The sequence below is a fragment of the Dama dama genome, chromosome 15 (assembly GCF_033118175.1).
Source record: "Dama dama isolate Ldn47 chromosome 15, ASM3311817v1, whole genome shotgun sequence".
NCBI classification, from domain to species: Eukaryota; Metazoa; Chordata; class Mammalia; order Artiodactyla; family Cervidae; genus Dama; species Dama dama.
In genome coordinates, this window is record NC_083695.1 from 58256242 (window position 1) to 58271351 (window position 15110).

Genomic DNA, 15110 nt, shown 5'->3' on the forward strand with positions numbered 1-15110 from the left:
TTTGCAGCCCCATGGACTGTAGCTGGCCAGGCTCCTTTGTCCATGGAATTCTCCAGGCAAGAATACTGGAGTGGGTTGCCATTCTCTTCTCCAGGGAATCTTCCCAACCCAGGGATCGAACCTGTGTTTCCTGCATTGTAGGCAGATTCTTTACTGTCTGAGCTACCAGGGAAGCCCCTTGTTTATTTAAGTGTTCCTTTATTTCTTTCAGCAGTGTCTTGTAGTTCTGTTTAGATCTTGCACATATTTTCTCTAATTTGCCACTATTTCATGATTTTTGAACACAGTGAAAAGATATTTTTAATTTTCCTTTTTCTGTTGTTTGTTGCTATTGGTTTTGTCATTATTTTGTTGTAATTTTACCATCTCATTTTACAAATATTGGGGGGAATGCTAGAATTCGTTTAAAAGCTGTAATTGTTTATTTAAGGAAGTGCCCAGTAAGCTTTTTTGTGTTTTGGAATGAGGTGGGATAGGATATAGTATGTGGATAGTTAAGGCATTACGTATTTGTTTTTTGTTTTGGAATGAGGTGGGATAGGATATAGTATGTGGATAGTAAAGGCATTACGTATTTGTTTTTTTAAGTACAAATTTTATCTAGAGTTGACTATGTAATTTGTTGTATATCCTGTTCACAGTGGTATTTATTGTGTTATCCATAATAACTTCAAAAATTCTTAGACTCATAATGTTACAACATTTACTTTAACATTTTGTCTGTATTCTGTTTAGGAAATACTTAAAGGACAGTTGGCTGAGAAAGATGGTAACCTCCAGCAGTGGCGGGAAGAACGCGATCAACTGGTTGCAGCTTTAGAAATAGAGCTGAAAGCACTGATCTCCAGTAATGTACAAAAAGATAATGAAATCGAACAATTAAAAAAGATCACATCAGAGGCTTCTAAGACAGTCAGTAGAATGTTATTCTATGCCTTTTTTGATTAAACATAGGAGTTTTTCAAAATTATTTAATTGATTAACTTTTAAAGAATAAAAATGTTAGTAGATCAGTGGGGAATCATAGGTTGAAAAAATTATTTGCATATTTGCCATGAATTTTGAGTTTTCAGAGTTTATCATTATAGTTGACTCATCAGTGACTGGTTGAGGAATAGTACTTTGTCTAATATTTTGGCCATATCTTCAGGTAGAGTATGTAGAAAATAAACAACTGGTGATTTAGTCCCTCATCTGTCTTTAAAATATGGCAGTGTGACTCAGCCTGAACTCTTGCTGATATTTAAATATTTGAGCCCATCCTAAATGTATGATAAAGTTACACACAGTTTTTGAAAATAAGCACAATGGTGAGATGTGAGTCATTCAGCGGGTACTTTTTTTTTCTTGGCCACACCACTCAGCGTGCAAGATCTTAGTTCCCCGACCAGGGATTGAATCCAGGCCCCAGCAGTGAGAGCTCTGAGTTCTAACCACTGGACTACCAGCAAATTCCCAGGAGTTACTTTTGTAATATGCACTGGAGTTAGGAACCCTAGATGAAGAAAGCATTACATTTCTCAGTTAACTGTTTCCCAGGAAAATTGAATCAGGGTACATCTAAAGCTAGTCTTTCCAGAGTAAATGATTGGCATTTGAAAATATGCCATTCTAAAGCCTTCAGATAAATAATAAAATAAATGTGTATGTGTGTATCTCTCTCTTACATCAAAAGACCTTGTGATTCTCAGAGAAATACTGTCTGCTCAAAACAGGTATCAGCATGTGGTATAAATTGTACAGAAGAGAAAGTTAGAAAAATGAGATATCAACTGCTGTCACTGTGGTTTTGGGACCTTTAGGAAAATTACTTAACACTTCTGAACTTTAAATCAGAGGTGATGATGTCTTTCTAATGGAATTGTGAAAATTTATTGAGAGTGTTTGTAAAACAGTTAACACAGTCATTACCATAGTGGAAGTCAGTACATGCTAGTTGCTTTCCATATTATGAGTGCAAATAGGATCTTTTTTACTTGCTATTTTGGGTAGATGACATAAGAGATGTATTTCACTTTTGATTTTGGTGGTAGTGATTAGAGGGTCCATGTTGGAATTTATCAAGTTGAGCAATGTAAATCTGATATTTTTTTATATATCCCTTAAATAGGGTTTAGGAATAGAGCATGTCCTGTGACTAAGTGGGATGAAGAGTGTACAGCAAGGAAAAGTTTAGTTATCAGTATAGTCTTTTCTACTCTAATTCTGTAATTGCATTCCTAAAACACCTCTAGTTTTTCAGAATTACATTATCAAAGGGATTTGGGAGGTTTAAGCTCCAACTCAGTACAGGCTGTGGTTTTGTTATTTAATGTCTCTAGGTCTCTATTTCCTATAGGGAAAGTAGAAATAATGATTCTTGCCAAGTCTAACTCCGAGTTGCAGTGAAAGTAAAATGAGAGAATATATGTAAAACATCTTGGAACTTGGAAGTAATCTTTCAAATTTCTGTTTAGGTCAGACTCAGAAGAGGCTGGAAAGTTGCTGAGTCTCTGAGCATGCAAAAGAGGAAGAAGGAGAGTTAGTTGGTCATTGAAGTCTTTAGTTACTTCCAGTGTTTAATTCATCCAAATCTTGATTTTATATTCTTTAGGTGAATTATTTTAATGTATATTTGGTTACAGTGGCTTGTTGCTTTAATATTTCCTTACTTTAGGAAAAACAGACCATGGATAGCCAGCCCACACAAATGAGTTCAACAAATCCTGGCAGGGTTGAAACTGAACCTCAGTCAACAAGTTTTGAAATTTCCAGGGGTGAAGTCGAGGTGGGTATTTGATAACACAGTCTGTTCTTTAACCCTCTTTGCCAGTGACCATTAATTGCTAAATAACACTTGAAAGTATAATTTAATCAACTGTTGAAGCTATCTTGCTGTACAGTTAGCTATGAGTGCTCTTGGGGAGGAGAACTAAAGGCTTTTGAAGGGAGATGCAATTCTCCTGAGGAAATTTGATCCTGAAATGATACTGATCTCCTCAACGTGATGCTGAGCTCAAACAACAGATCTTTTACTATAAATAAATTTGATGGTCAGAAATAGGAAATCCCACAAAAGATAAAATTTGGATGACTGTTTTCTCTCAAAAGTAGTCCATTTAATAAGCATTCTAGTAAACAGTATTTTTTGGAAATTTTACCCACTTTACAACCTTATCACCTATCCCAGTAACCTCACAGTGAAGTTCCTTTGGTTTGAAGTGGCCTTGGGGTTCTGTGACTCATGTTGTATAGCATAGACTTTATCAGAGTGCCTATGAAATAGGTAAAAATCATATGTCACTTTTTGAAAATAAAATTACTTTTTAAAATATTTATTTCAAAAACATTTAATGGGAGCATTCATTGTTAGGAACCTTGCTAAGCCCTGAGGATAAACACATAAATCACCATCCTCGAGGAGTAAGAATTTTAATAAGGCAGGTATTTAATGACTGTCTTGTTTGACCATTCAGACTGAGTGTTATGAAGAGAGTGCTGGGAAGGGACACTGAGGAAGATAGGATGAATTTTGCTTGAGTGGCTGTGTAGAAAAAGTAACATTATGCTGGGTCTTGAAGGCTGATGGAAGTTTACTAAGCAGAGAATGGGAAGAGAAAGGCATTTTAATTCAGGAAAATGGCATAAGCCATTCCTTACAAGACTTCAGAAGAATCGTGTTACTTCCACCACATGCTGTTAGTCACAGAAGCCATTAAGGCCAGCCTCCACTCAGGGGAGGGGGAATGAGACTCTCTGAATAGGAAGACTAGTATTCGCAGCAAACTGTAGTTTACCACAGTCAGGGTGCTTATTACCTGGTAGCTCAGACGATAAAAAAATCCGCCTGCATTGTGCGAGACCTGGGTTCAGTCCCTGGGTTGGGAAGATCCCCTGGAGAAGGGAATGGCTACCCATTCCGGTATTCTTGCCTGGAAAACACTATGGACAGAGGAGCCTGGCAGACTATAGTCCATGGGGTCCCAAAGAGTTGGACATGACTGAGCAACTTTCAATAGACTATAGATAATGGAATAGATAGGGTGCTTATTAAAAATCCTAGACTCTTTCCTTTGAGATTCCTGATTTAGTAAATTTGTGGTAGAGTTCAAGAATTTTTTTAAACTATTTCTCCAGAGGATTCTTATGATGATACAGGTTTGGGAAATACTGAGTACCATGTGTTAACCTGGAGAAAGTAGATGACAACTCACTCTTTTTATCCCTGTTGTGAGTTTGACCCAAACGTTTTATCTTTCCCAATTCATTGTTTTTAATAGGTATTTGAGAGAGGTAATTTTTGGCAATTTAGAAATTCATGTTCTGCAAATAAGATTTGTTTTCCTTATAAATTCTGTTGTAGGATGGATCTATAGTCCTTGACTCTTGTGAAGTGTCTACAGAAAATAATCAAAGCACTCGATTTCCAAAACCCGAGTTAGAGATTCAATTTACACCTTTACAGCCAAACAGAATGGCAGTAAAACACCCAGGTTGTACCTCACCAGTGACGGTTAAGATTCCCAAGACCCGAAAGAGGAAGAGTCATGAAATGGAAGAGGTAAATACTTAACTATTAAGTGAACTAAACAAGTAAGTTTTATTATTGTTAAGTTCAGCTATATAGTTAAACTCTGTTACATTGTCCTCCTGTTCATAAGCACTAGTATTAGAACCCAAAGTCATAGTTTACAGAATATTTAATACTCTTAAGAATGTTGTTGTGGTAAATAGTCCTCAAACAAAAGCTTGAGGATTTTAAAATGTGTAGATTTCTTTGTTTCAGTGAGGCTGTGATAGGTCAAATGGTGGTGAATTTTAGTAGAAAGCTATTTCAGTATTCCAGTTCCGTTCATACTTAGTCACTTTCCCTCCTTTGGAATAGAAAAGGGATTAAGGATAAAGGAATTAGGGAAACTGAAATTACTACGTTGCTTGAATATAATCCTTGTGATTTAGTTAAAATCTTAGGTCTCTATGATCATAGTAGGTTTCAGAAGAGAAATTCTTTTTCTGTGAGTCAGTATGAAAATTTGGATCTTATTTAGTGGTAGGCCAAAAATGATTTACTTCTTTACTTCTTGCTTTCTGATTGTGAGATTACCAACCTTCTACCATATTCTAGTCATTTAGGTTCAGCAAGTCACATAAACTTTCTGATTCTCACTTTCCTCCTTTTGAAATAAAGAATTAGATATAATATGTTTAAAATGTTTTGCTTTTGTTCCAACTGTGATAGGTACGTAATAAATGACAGTATTTATGTTAAAAGCAATATTTATGTTTAAAACTCTTTAGCACAATAACTTTTTCTCCAACTTGTCTTTTTCACTTCTTTAAAGAGTAGTGTATTTTCAAGCTGGTGGAAGAACAGAAATAATATTAAACATACTCCTGAGGCTTTCTGTCAGGTAATACATTTGATGAATGAATATTATTTAGCATATTTCTTGCTACATGTAGAACACCTTAAAAGATTGTTTTGGAGAGCCTTAGTTAACTTTTATTCTATATTTAATACACTTAGATACCATTAAGATACAGATGACTCTTGGACAACATGAGGGCTCAGTGCCAGTCATTGTGCAGAAAAATCTTGTGTAACGTACAGTTGGCTCTCTTGAGTGTGAGGTTCCTCATCTGTGGATTCAAACAAAGTATAGAGTGTACTTTGAATAGTATTTACTATGGAAAAATATCAGTGTATAAGTGGACTCATGCATTTCAAACCTGTGTTGTTCAAGGGTCAACTCTACTAAGTAGTTTGATTTTATCATCATCTGTTAACATAGTGGCTGACACCTATGTTGACTTGATTCATTTTTTTCAAGGGAAAAGGAAAAATTGACTGTGTACTCCGAGGGTTAAGAGACAGTTATTTTATTCATTTTACTGCTGGTATATACTCCCCATTTCAGAATTACAACAACAGATTGTTGTAAGTAAACCATGTAGAAACTTAAAAATTTTAACTGATTTTGCTAGGCTCTTTACTGCTCTAGTAAACAGTGTTGTGAAGTCTTCAGGAAAATAATTTATACAATGCTATATTCTACTCTCATGAAGACTCCAAATTTGAAGTGCTCTATTGAAAACAGCAAGTGTGATGGAGTTATAATCTTTTCTTCCTTTGCTTTCCCTGTCTATCTGTCTTTCCTCTCTTTAGAAAATCTGCTTCTTGTCATCCTTATGACTTTACTTTGTAACTTGAATTCTGAGGTTCAGTCATGATCTCTCTCTTTCTGTTCTTGCCTTTTTCCCCCCTTTTATGCTTATCATCTTTAGCACAGTTAGGATTTTCACAAGTTCAATTCAGTTAATATACTACGAAAGATTTTGTCTTAAGTAAGATTATGTGGGGGAAAAGAGTAAGATGTCATGCCTATTTAGTACTGAAGGCAGATTTTATTTCTTCACTATCATTTTTTACCTGTGCTTACACTGAAGATTTTTGTTTTGTTTTCAGTGTTGCTAAGTACCAAATAGAGGTCATGCTCAACATGATTTGGGAGTTGGGAAAAGGGTAGATATATTACTATGTTGTATTTTAAAGATGGGGCTCAAATAAAAGATGTTATCCCTTCATTTAACTCATGTAATTTCATTATGATGCATGTGAAAAAATATACCTTCAATCATTTTGTAATAATAACATGTATTATGTCATCACACTGTGCACTTAAACCTACATATGTTATATATCAGTAATATTCACTGAAGGTGAAAAAATTGTGAGAAAAAAGTTGTACCTTCAGTCAGGGTTTCTCAGCTTCAGCATGATTGACATTTTTGGCCAGATATTTCTTTGTTTTGAAGAGTTCAATGTCCTGTACATTGTAGGGTTTTTTAACAGTATTCCTGGTCTCTACCCACTAGTTGCCATTAAACCTGCCTCTTATCCCCAGCAATGACAACCATAAATATCTTCAGACATTGCCAGTGTCCCCTGGGGACAGAATTGCTTCTGGTTAAGAACTGTTTGCTTGGTTTTTTGTTTGTTTGTTTTCTTTTTTTTCTTCCTCTGGAGTCTAGAGAGAGAAAGAATATGTTGTCAAGAAATTAATCAGTGCTGAACTTCATTATTTTTAGGACTTTGTGAAACTTGAAAATAAGAAGAATGCTACACCAAGAACTAATTTGAAGTCCCCTGTTTCTGAGCATAGAAATTCTTCTGTCAAAAAGGAACAAAAGGTTTGTCTTTTAATTTGTCCAAAATTGACCATTTTCATAAGTTAAATTTGTGAAGTAGATGATGAAAATAAAAATGTCAAATTTGATTAGTAATTATTCAGAAGTTGAGTTTTGTCCAATTATAACTCATTTATATTCCATTTTCTATTCATCTAATTCAGCTTAGAATACACAACCTTTAACATTTGACAAGTAGCAGGTACTTCTTGATGTATTCATCTCTGTCTTAGCATTCTTACCACACTCATTCTCTGGCCCTTTCATCCCTCTCCTTATATTATTAACCTCAAGTTCCCTGCCTGAGAATTTATAACTTGTGTCTGGCCTCTTTAATTCAACTGTGACTATAATGGTTTCTTCTAGCATGCCTCATTACCGATAACAAAAAAAAATGTTTGTTTATTAGGTTTCTATACGCCCATCATCTAAGAAAACTTACTCTTTACGGAGTCACGCATCCACAATTGGTGTAAATGGGTCTGCTAAGAAAAAAGAAGGAACGCTGCAGAAATTTGGAGACTTCTTACAACATTCTCCAACTATTCTTCAATCAAAAGGTTTGCAGACTATTAATTAAATGACCCTTTATGTTAGATGTATGGTGTTTGCTAATATCTGATTGGTATAAACTCAACCACAGTGACTCTTACATCTCCAGTAGACTTTATTCTTTGTTAAGTATTGAGGAAGGAAACATGAGAGTGTGATGTGCCTTGGTGTTTACTGTGTGGTGGAAGGGAACAATCTGTATTTAAATAATTGATCCGGAGTAGCTTCCCAGGTGGTGCTAGTGGTAAAGAACCTGCCTGCCAGTACAAGAGATATAAGAGACATGGGTTCGATCCCTGAGATGGAAAGATTCTGTGGAGAAGGGAATGGCAACCCACTCCACCATTCTTGCCTGGAGACACCAATGGACAGAGGAGCTTGGAGGACTACAGTCTGTGGGGTCCCACAGAGTTAGACACAACTGAAGCGACTTAGCACGCATGCATGTAGACTGCTTAATGCGTTGTAGAGATAGAAGGAAAGAGCTATGGTAGTATTGGAGGAAAAGAACTGTTGGGGGCTATGGGAAGATTTGATATTAATAGACGAGATGGGATTTAACTTGGGTATTGAAATACTGGAAGATTATACCTCCTAGACGTAACCACTGTTAGTATTATGGTATATATTCTAGTGCTTTTTTCCTCTGCATGGATAAATATTACCTAATCTTATGTACTATATCAAAAACATATTTCTTTAAATATCTATTAAGTTTAGTTGCTTAATGCTTTTTTCTTTATAATGTAGACGTATTAAAACCCTGGTATTAATATGTGCTAAGATATATATTCTCTCTATATACACATCTACCAGAAAGAACAGTTTTAACATAAGTAGAGTACCAGGAAAGTGTAGGACTTGTGCAGGCAGTTCTAGGTAGCAGTATGCATCTGGCGTCTAGAATGTGGAGAGATTATTAGGAGGAAGAGGGCAGGAAGGAGTGAGTTTTCATGTTTTCATGGAATTACCTGAGTGGTGGTGGTGGGATAAATTGGAGACTAGAGGTGGGGAGAATGAGGAGGGAAAGTGACTAAAAGCAGGGGGACAGTTGAATTGAGTCAGGTTGGTTGTGTAAAAATACTTTGTGTAAAAACTTACCACAGAGCTTCCCCAACTTTCTTGGTTCACAGTGCCCTTAATATGTCAGTAATTTTTTTCAGTGCATCCATGCACCCAAAGAAACACCTAAATAGTCCCATCCATTAATACTTAAGGCCAAACAATCTCTGAAAACTTAGCTTCTGAAAATCCAGATTGCTAAAATATGTCACCATCAAAAGGAGGGATATTTGATACCTTTTTGAAGCTCTGAACTACCCCGAGTTGAGTGTCACTGTTTTCCTTAGAAATTTAAAATATCCCAAGTTGCTCTTGTGAATTTGCTGCAGCATGTCTTGGCGCACAGTTTGGGAACTTCAGACTTAGATCCATTTGTGTGTATATATATATATATTTAAAAGTTATACATTCTTTGAAAGGTATCGTTTGTATAAGCATAGAAAATATCTGGAGAGGTAAACAGCAAATTGTTAAATGTCTAAATTTGGAGAGATGAGACTTGTTATTTTAGATTCTTAGGTATTCTATTTAATTATATTGACCATTGTTTATATTTATTTAGTTGCTAAGTTGTGTCCAACCCTTTGCGACCCCATGGACTATAAATATAATGGTCACTCTTCGTGACCCAGGCTCCCCTGTCCATGGGATTTCCCAGGCAAGAATACTGGAGTGGGTTGCCATTTCCTTCTCCAGGGGATCTTCCTGACCCAGGAATTGAACCTGAGTCTCCTGCATTTCAGGTAGATTCTTTCCTGACTGAGCTACGAGGGAAGCCCCTCTCCTTGAAAACATACTTCCTTTTGATATATAAACAATATATTGCCATAAAAAGCAGTGCATATATGGTTTATGTATTAAAAGGAAACATGTTTTCAAGTAGAGGGAAGTACCCAGATGGTAATGACTTCCTGAGTTGGTTGATTTAGCTTAACAGCTTCCCTACTATATACCCGGTGTGGATTTTTTTTTAAAAAACTCCTTTCTAGGAATATAAAGATTCCATGTTTTGGATTGTAACTGCAGTACAAGTCTGTTGTTGATCACTTGGAAATAAAGGGAAAAAAGAAGAAAATAGAGGCTAATTCTTAAAATTCTGTTGCTCTGATAACTACTCTTAATCCATTACTCAGTATCACTGGTCTCCCCATTTATCCCTTACGCCTATCTCCTATCCATTCAGTACCTAGCAGCCAGAGTGATCTTTTCAAAGTACAAATTGTTTAAGCCATGTAATTTTTTGTTTTCTGGCTACCTTTTCCAGTAGGATATAAGCTCTACAGGTGCAACACGTCTGTCTCGTTTACATCTTGGGCTCTTAGGACAGTGGTTTGCACATAGTAGTGAGGGGTTTTGAGGCTCCAACCCAAAATCCTCTGTGTGATTTGTTTCAGGCTGACCATGGGCAATTACAAAGGTTTAACCTGTTAGGCCTCATAAGGGAAAACTGCCCTTCCCACATCAAACATGATACACAGCCAGTGCATTCCAGTCTTTGAAGGTAGTTAGTCAGTCAAGGACTCAGGTCTCCTCTTGGCCATACTCTTACACACATCTGCATTTCTAGCCTGTGTGTGTGTACTAGTCACTCAGTCGTGCCCAATTCTTTCTGACCCCCATGGACTGTAGCCTGCTAGGCTCCTCATCCATGGAATTCTCCAGGCAAGAATAGTGAGTGGGTTGCCATTTCCTTCTCCAGGGGATCTTCCCGACCCAGGGATTGAACCTAGGTCTCCTGCATTGCAGGCAGATTCTTTTACCACTGAGCCACCACAAAATTCCTAGCCTAGGGGCCTTCATTTGGATGCTCCTAATTGAGTGCCTTCAGTAGAGAGTGTCCTCGGGCGTCTCTGCTGAAGACCTTATGATGGGGAAGGAGAAGGACTACTTGTCTACTCCTCGCCCTCCGCTCTGGTCTCCAGCACCAAGGTCCGTAAAACTGCAAGTGCAGGAGCCTTTTGACAACGATGGAACCACCACTTCTGTGCTGATCCACCTGACCCAGACCATGCATTATTCCATGGGGGAGTGTGTGGAACAGGGTGGGAGTTGGTATGTTCTCAGTTTAGCCTCTTGCTTATCAGTTGCAGTAGAAGGTTAAAGGCTTTAATTTTCATGTTGACTTGTCTTAATTAGCTACTCTGACATCTGGCAGCTCAGCTCTTAGGCTCAGCTTAGCCCTTGACAGGTAGATACTTAATTCTGCGTATTTCCTTAAATGTTTTCTTTAAAAAAAAATTTTTTTTATATCATATATATATATGGATTTTATATCCATAAGTTTTCCCAAATGGAAATGTTTTCTGCTGAAATCAGTATGTGTCTGTTTAAATAAATAAATAAGGCAGATGTACAAAGTAAGAAATTGAAAAATTCTTTTTAAACTTCCGAGAAACGATCAACTGTTACAAATTTGGTTTCTATCTTTTAATCTATGTATCTGTGTGCATGTGTTTTTTAACTGGAAGTAAATGGCTCACAATTACAAGTTACTTTTACTTAATATTCATGTGGACATCTTTACATGTGAATACTGAACTAGCTCTGCCACCTTATTATTCTTAATGCTACATAGTCCACTGTGTATGTGTACTGATCTTTTCCGTAAATGTAGTATAAACCTCTTCCAAGTCATTAAAGATGCCTGAGTTTTACTGGTGGTAGTATACTTTGCCAATATGTAAATTTACCAAATTTACAAAATTTCAACCTTTACAATATGTTGAACTTTAATGAAGTGATATTTTATTTGCCTTTCTATTTTTGCTGTTGATCATTAAGTCATATATTTATTAGGCATTTCTTTGTTTTCTATTCATGTCCTTTCACCATTTATAAATTGCAGTGCTTTTTAATATGGCTCTTTATTAAGGATTTACAATATTTGCAATTAGGAAATTATTTCAGGATTTAACTGATAAATTTTTTTCATAGCAAAGAAGATAATTGAAACGATGAGTTCTTCAAAGTTCTCAAATGTAGAAGTAAGTAAAGAGAATGTGTCTCGACCAAAACGGGCCAAACGAAAATTATACACAAATGAAATTTCATCTCCTATTGATATATCTGGCCAAGTGGTAAGCTACTATTTCAGTTCTCTTAAAAGTAAAACTCTTTATGTTCTTTTTAATTCTGAAGTACTCTTACAATTTGAATTATATAGTGGTTTGAATCTTTTATTCTGTACACCAAGTTTCGTAAAACTTGCTTTAAAATTTATACTATTGGTACTGGATGTGTTAAGTTTATAGTAATTGAATGTAAATGCTGCATTAATGTATACAAGTATCACATGCATCTGCATTCGTAAACTCATTAGAATTTTAGAATTTTAATTCCATCAATAGAATTATCACTGTTTAATAATCTATTGGCTTCTAACATCTGTTTTTCATGTTACCTTTATCGTAAAAGTTGTACAAATCTGGGCCTAAGTCTGCCTGGTTAAAATATAGACTTGACATTCAGTCATTTCCTCCCACTTTCCCTCTAAGGCTTCCATGTTCTCTTAAGAAAAGACTAGTTTGTCACCCTGACTCTGTGACTCATTCTCCTTACTCAGAGCATGCTGTTCTTTTACAGGGAAGGTTCTAATTTTCCATCGTGCTTGCATTTACCTAGTGGATAAAAGTGAAGATAGGAAAGTAATTAAAGGAAAAGCCTTCAACAGGAAGTGGCCAAGAAAAATCAGGAGAGACCTTTTTGTAACAGTAGCTGTCAGATAAAAGATAGACACTTGCAGCAAGTAGTAAAGAATTAGGGTAAAGAATTAGGGTCATTAGGACTTGCTTTTCCAAGTGCTGTTCTCTTGGTTACTTTTTTCCATCTGTCTGATGAGTACATGATTTTCTCCCTTAGCTGAAATTGTTTCTTTTCTTAGTTGCAAAATAATGCTGTACTTGTTATTGCAAAAAATAATTTCTTTAAAATTACTTGAGATACTTGTCTCGAAATATTTTAGTTATTATTTCAAACTATGTAGGTCCGGAACTCAGTAAAAGTATGGGTTTCTTTAACTTTAGAATGAGGTGGTGGTGTAAGAATTTTTTATAAAATCTACTGCCTTAGGCATGCTTTTTTATAGAAGATAGTGTAACTGCAGTCCAAGAGGACAAAAATTACTGTCATGTACTTATTATTTCAGTTTATTAAACACTTAAATATGAACATATCTTATTAATTGTAAGTAAGGTTTCATTTTTGCTTTTATTTTCACTTATAAAAATGTATGAAATTGTTCATTTCAGATTTTGATGGACCATAAAGAGAAAGAAAGCGATCATCAGATTCTCAAACGACGACTTCGAACCAAAACAGTCAAATAAATCACTTATGGAGAATATTTTAATATAAATTTTATATTCATAATCATTGTAACTTGTATCATGACATTTTAAAGATAATTGTATATACTGTGTTGCATCAAATCCCTTTGTGTATACATTGTTATTTTGTACTGGTATAATTTTAATTCAATAAAGGAAACATGTCAACAATAAGTTTACTTGCCTACTTTCCTAAGGCTTTTAAATAATAGCTGCTTTTCATAGTAGCTTCTTTTTAATAATAGCTTCTTTTATCCTAGGCATGGGCCCAGTGAGGAGCCAAGGAAAGATGCTATGGTTTTTGTTTGTGTTTATGTAGATAGATGTTGTAAGTTAGATCTTTGGTTTACTTATACTTAACTGTTGCAGGACTTGCTTTTATTGCATCTGTTAGGAAATACAGGTGATTTTACATATCTGTTTGTACAGGAAGTAAGTGTGTATAGGTCATCTGGTTGCTAAAATGTGCACATATTTTAGAAAAGATCTCAGGTTTTTAATTAGAATGTCTTTTATTTCTAAATAATAGAATAGAGTTGGCTTTCTGATTTTTTTAGGACACAGATGATTAGAAGCAGAAAGTTAGAAGGGAAGGGGAGATAACATTTAGAGGCCAAAAAAATAACACTGTTATCTAAGAAAGATAGAAGATTTTAGTTTTCACACGCACTGCAACTAGAGAGTAGCCCCCACTCTCTGCAACTAGAGAAAGCCCACATGCAGCAAAAAAGACCCAGTGCAACAAAAAAATAATAATAAATTAAAGCCATAAGTAGAAAACTACAGTGAGGGAAGGAAGATCAGTGATCGCCTTGAAGCTGTGGTCAGGAGATGGAATCTGAGGACGTGAGGAAACTTCTTGGGGGAATGGCTATGTTCTGTGCCTTGAGTGTTCTGTATTCTGTATGCGATCTCTAAAAATAAAATTGTCTTTGAATTAATTTTATTGCTTGAAATATAAAGCTGGGAAAAAAGATTTTAAAATAAGCACCAAAACTGCAATAAGACGTACCATTCTGTGGAGACCAGAATTGCTAAAATTAGAAAGACTGACAATATCAAGTGAAAGATTCTGGCTTCTAGCATGTATGTTTAAAGGAAATTTTTTTTCCCCTGTAGAGTAACTGCACTCGTTCTTTATTGTGGCAAGAGATCATATTTTGGAAAATGTTTTGAAGGCATGTTTTGACCTAAGGTTCAGTTCAGTCACTCAGTTGTGTCTGACTCTTTGCGATCCCGTGGACTGCAGCCCACCAGGCCTCCCTGTCCATCACCAACTCCCGGAGCTTACACAAACTCATGTCCATTGAGTCAGTGATGCCATCCAACCATCTCATCCTCTGTCGTCCCCTTCTCTTCCTGCCTTCAATCATTCCCAGCATCATGGTCTTTTCAAATGAGTCAGTTCTTTGCATCAGGTGGCCAAAGTATTGGAGCTTCAGCTTCATCATCAGTCCTTCCAATGAATATTCAGGACTGATTTCCTTTAGGATGGACTGCTTGGATTTCCTTGCAGTCCCAGAGACTCTCAAGAGTCTTCTCCAACACCACAGTTCAAAAGCAGCAATTTTTCAACACTCAGCTTTCTTCACAGTCCAACTCTCACATCCATACATGACTACTGGAAAAATCATAGCCTTGACTAGACGGACCTTTATTGGCAAAGTAATGTCTCTTCTTTTTAATATGCTGTCTAGGTTGGTCATGACTTAAGGTGACTTAAAAATGATAGAATTATAATAGAAACATTTTATTAAAGCTCACTTTAGAATACAGGTATTAATAATTACACTTGATGAAGTGGTTATAGCAAATTTGAGGGAGAGTTTGAAAATCTGTAGGTGAAATTTAAAATGAAATATAAGACAAGTGTAAGCTGAATTCTAAATGTCCTAGGGGCGATCATTAGAGGAAGGCATTTGTAAAGGAAATAATGCTTTAATACTTGAGTAATCACTTTCTAATTTATGTGTTTTATAAATTTAAGATTTTATTTTTCTTATG

At 35.8% G+C, this 15110-nt stretch overlaps 1 protein-coding gene across 11 annotated transcripts in view; it reads left to right on the top strand.

Moving 5' to 3' along the window:
• KIF20B (kinesin family member 20B) overlaps window positions 1–13290 on the top strand; it is a 78385-nt gene extending 65095 nt beyond the window's left edge. For 9 of the 11 annotated variants that reach the window (XM_061162145.1, XM_061162144.1, XM_061162153.1 and 6 more), the window contains 8 exons: window positions 736–912; window positions 2657–2767; window positions 4343–4540; window positions 5322–5390; window positions 7069–7170; window positions 7577–7727; window positions 11716–11858; window positions 13029–13290. In XM_061162145.1, coding sequence (XP_061018128.1) covers window positions 736–912; window positions 2657–2767; window positions 4343–4540; window positions 5322–5390; window positions 7069–7170; window positions 7577–7727; window positions 11716–11858; window positions 13029–13106 — 1029 coding nt within the window. In that variant the 3' untranslated portion in view covers window positions 13107–13290. The remainder of the gene's footprint in view (window positions 1–735; window positions 913–2656; window positions 2768–4342; window positions 4541–5321; window positions 5391–7068; window positions 7171–7576; window positions 7728–11715; window positions 11859–13028) is intronic. The other 2 variants (XM_061162150.1, XM_061162154.1) reach the window with 1 other exon arrangement.
• The last annotated feature ends 1820 nt before the right edge of the window (window positions 13291–15110 follow it).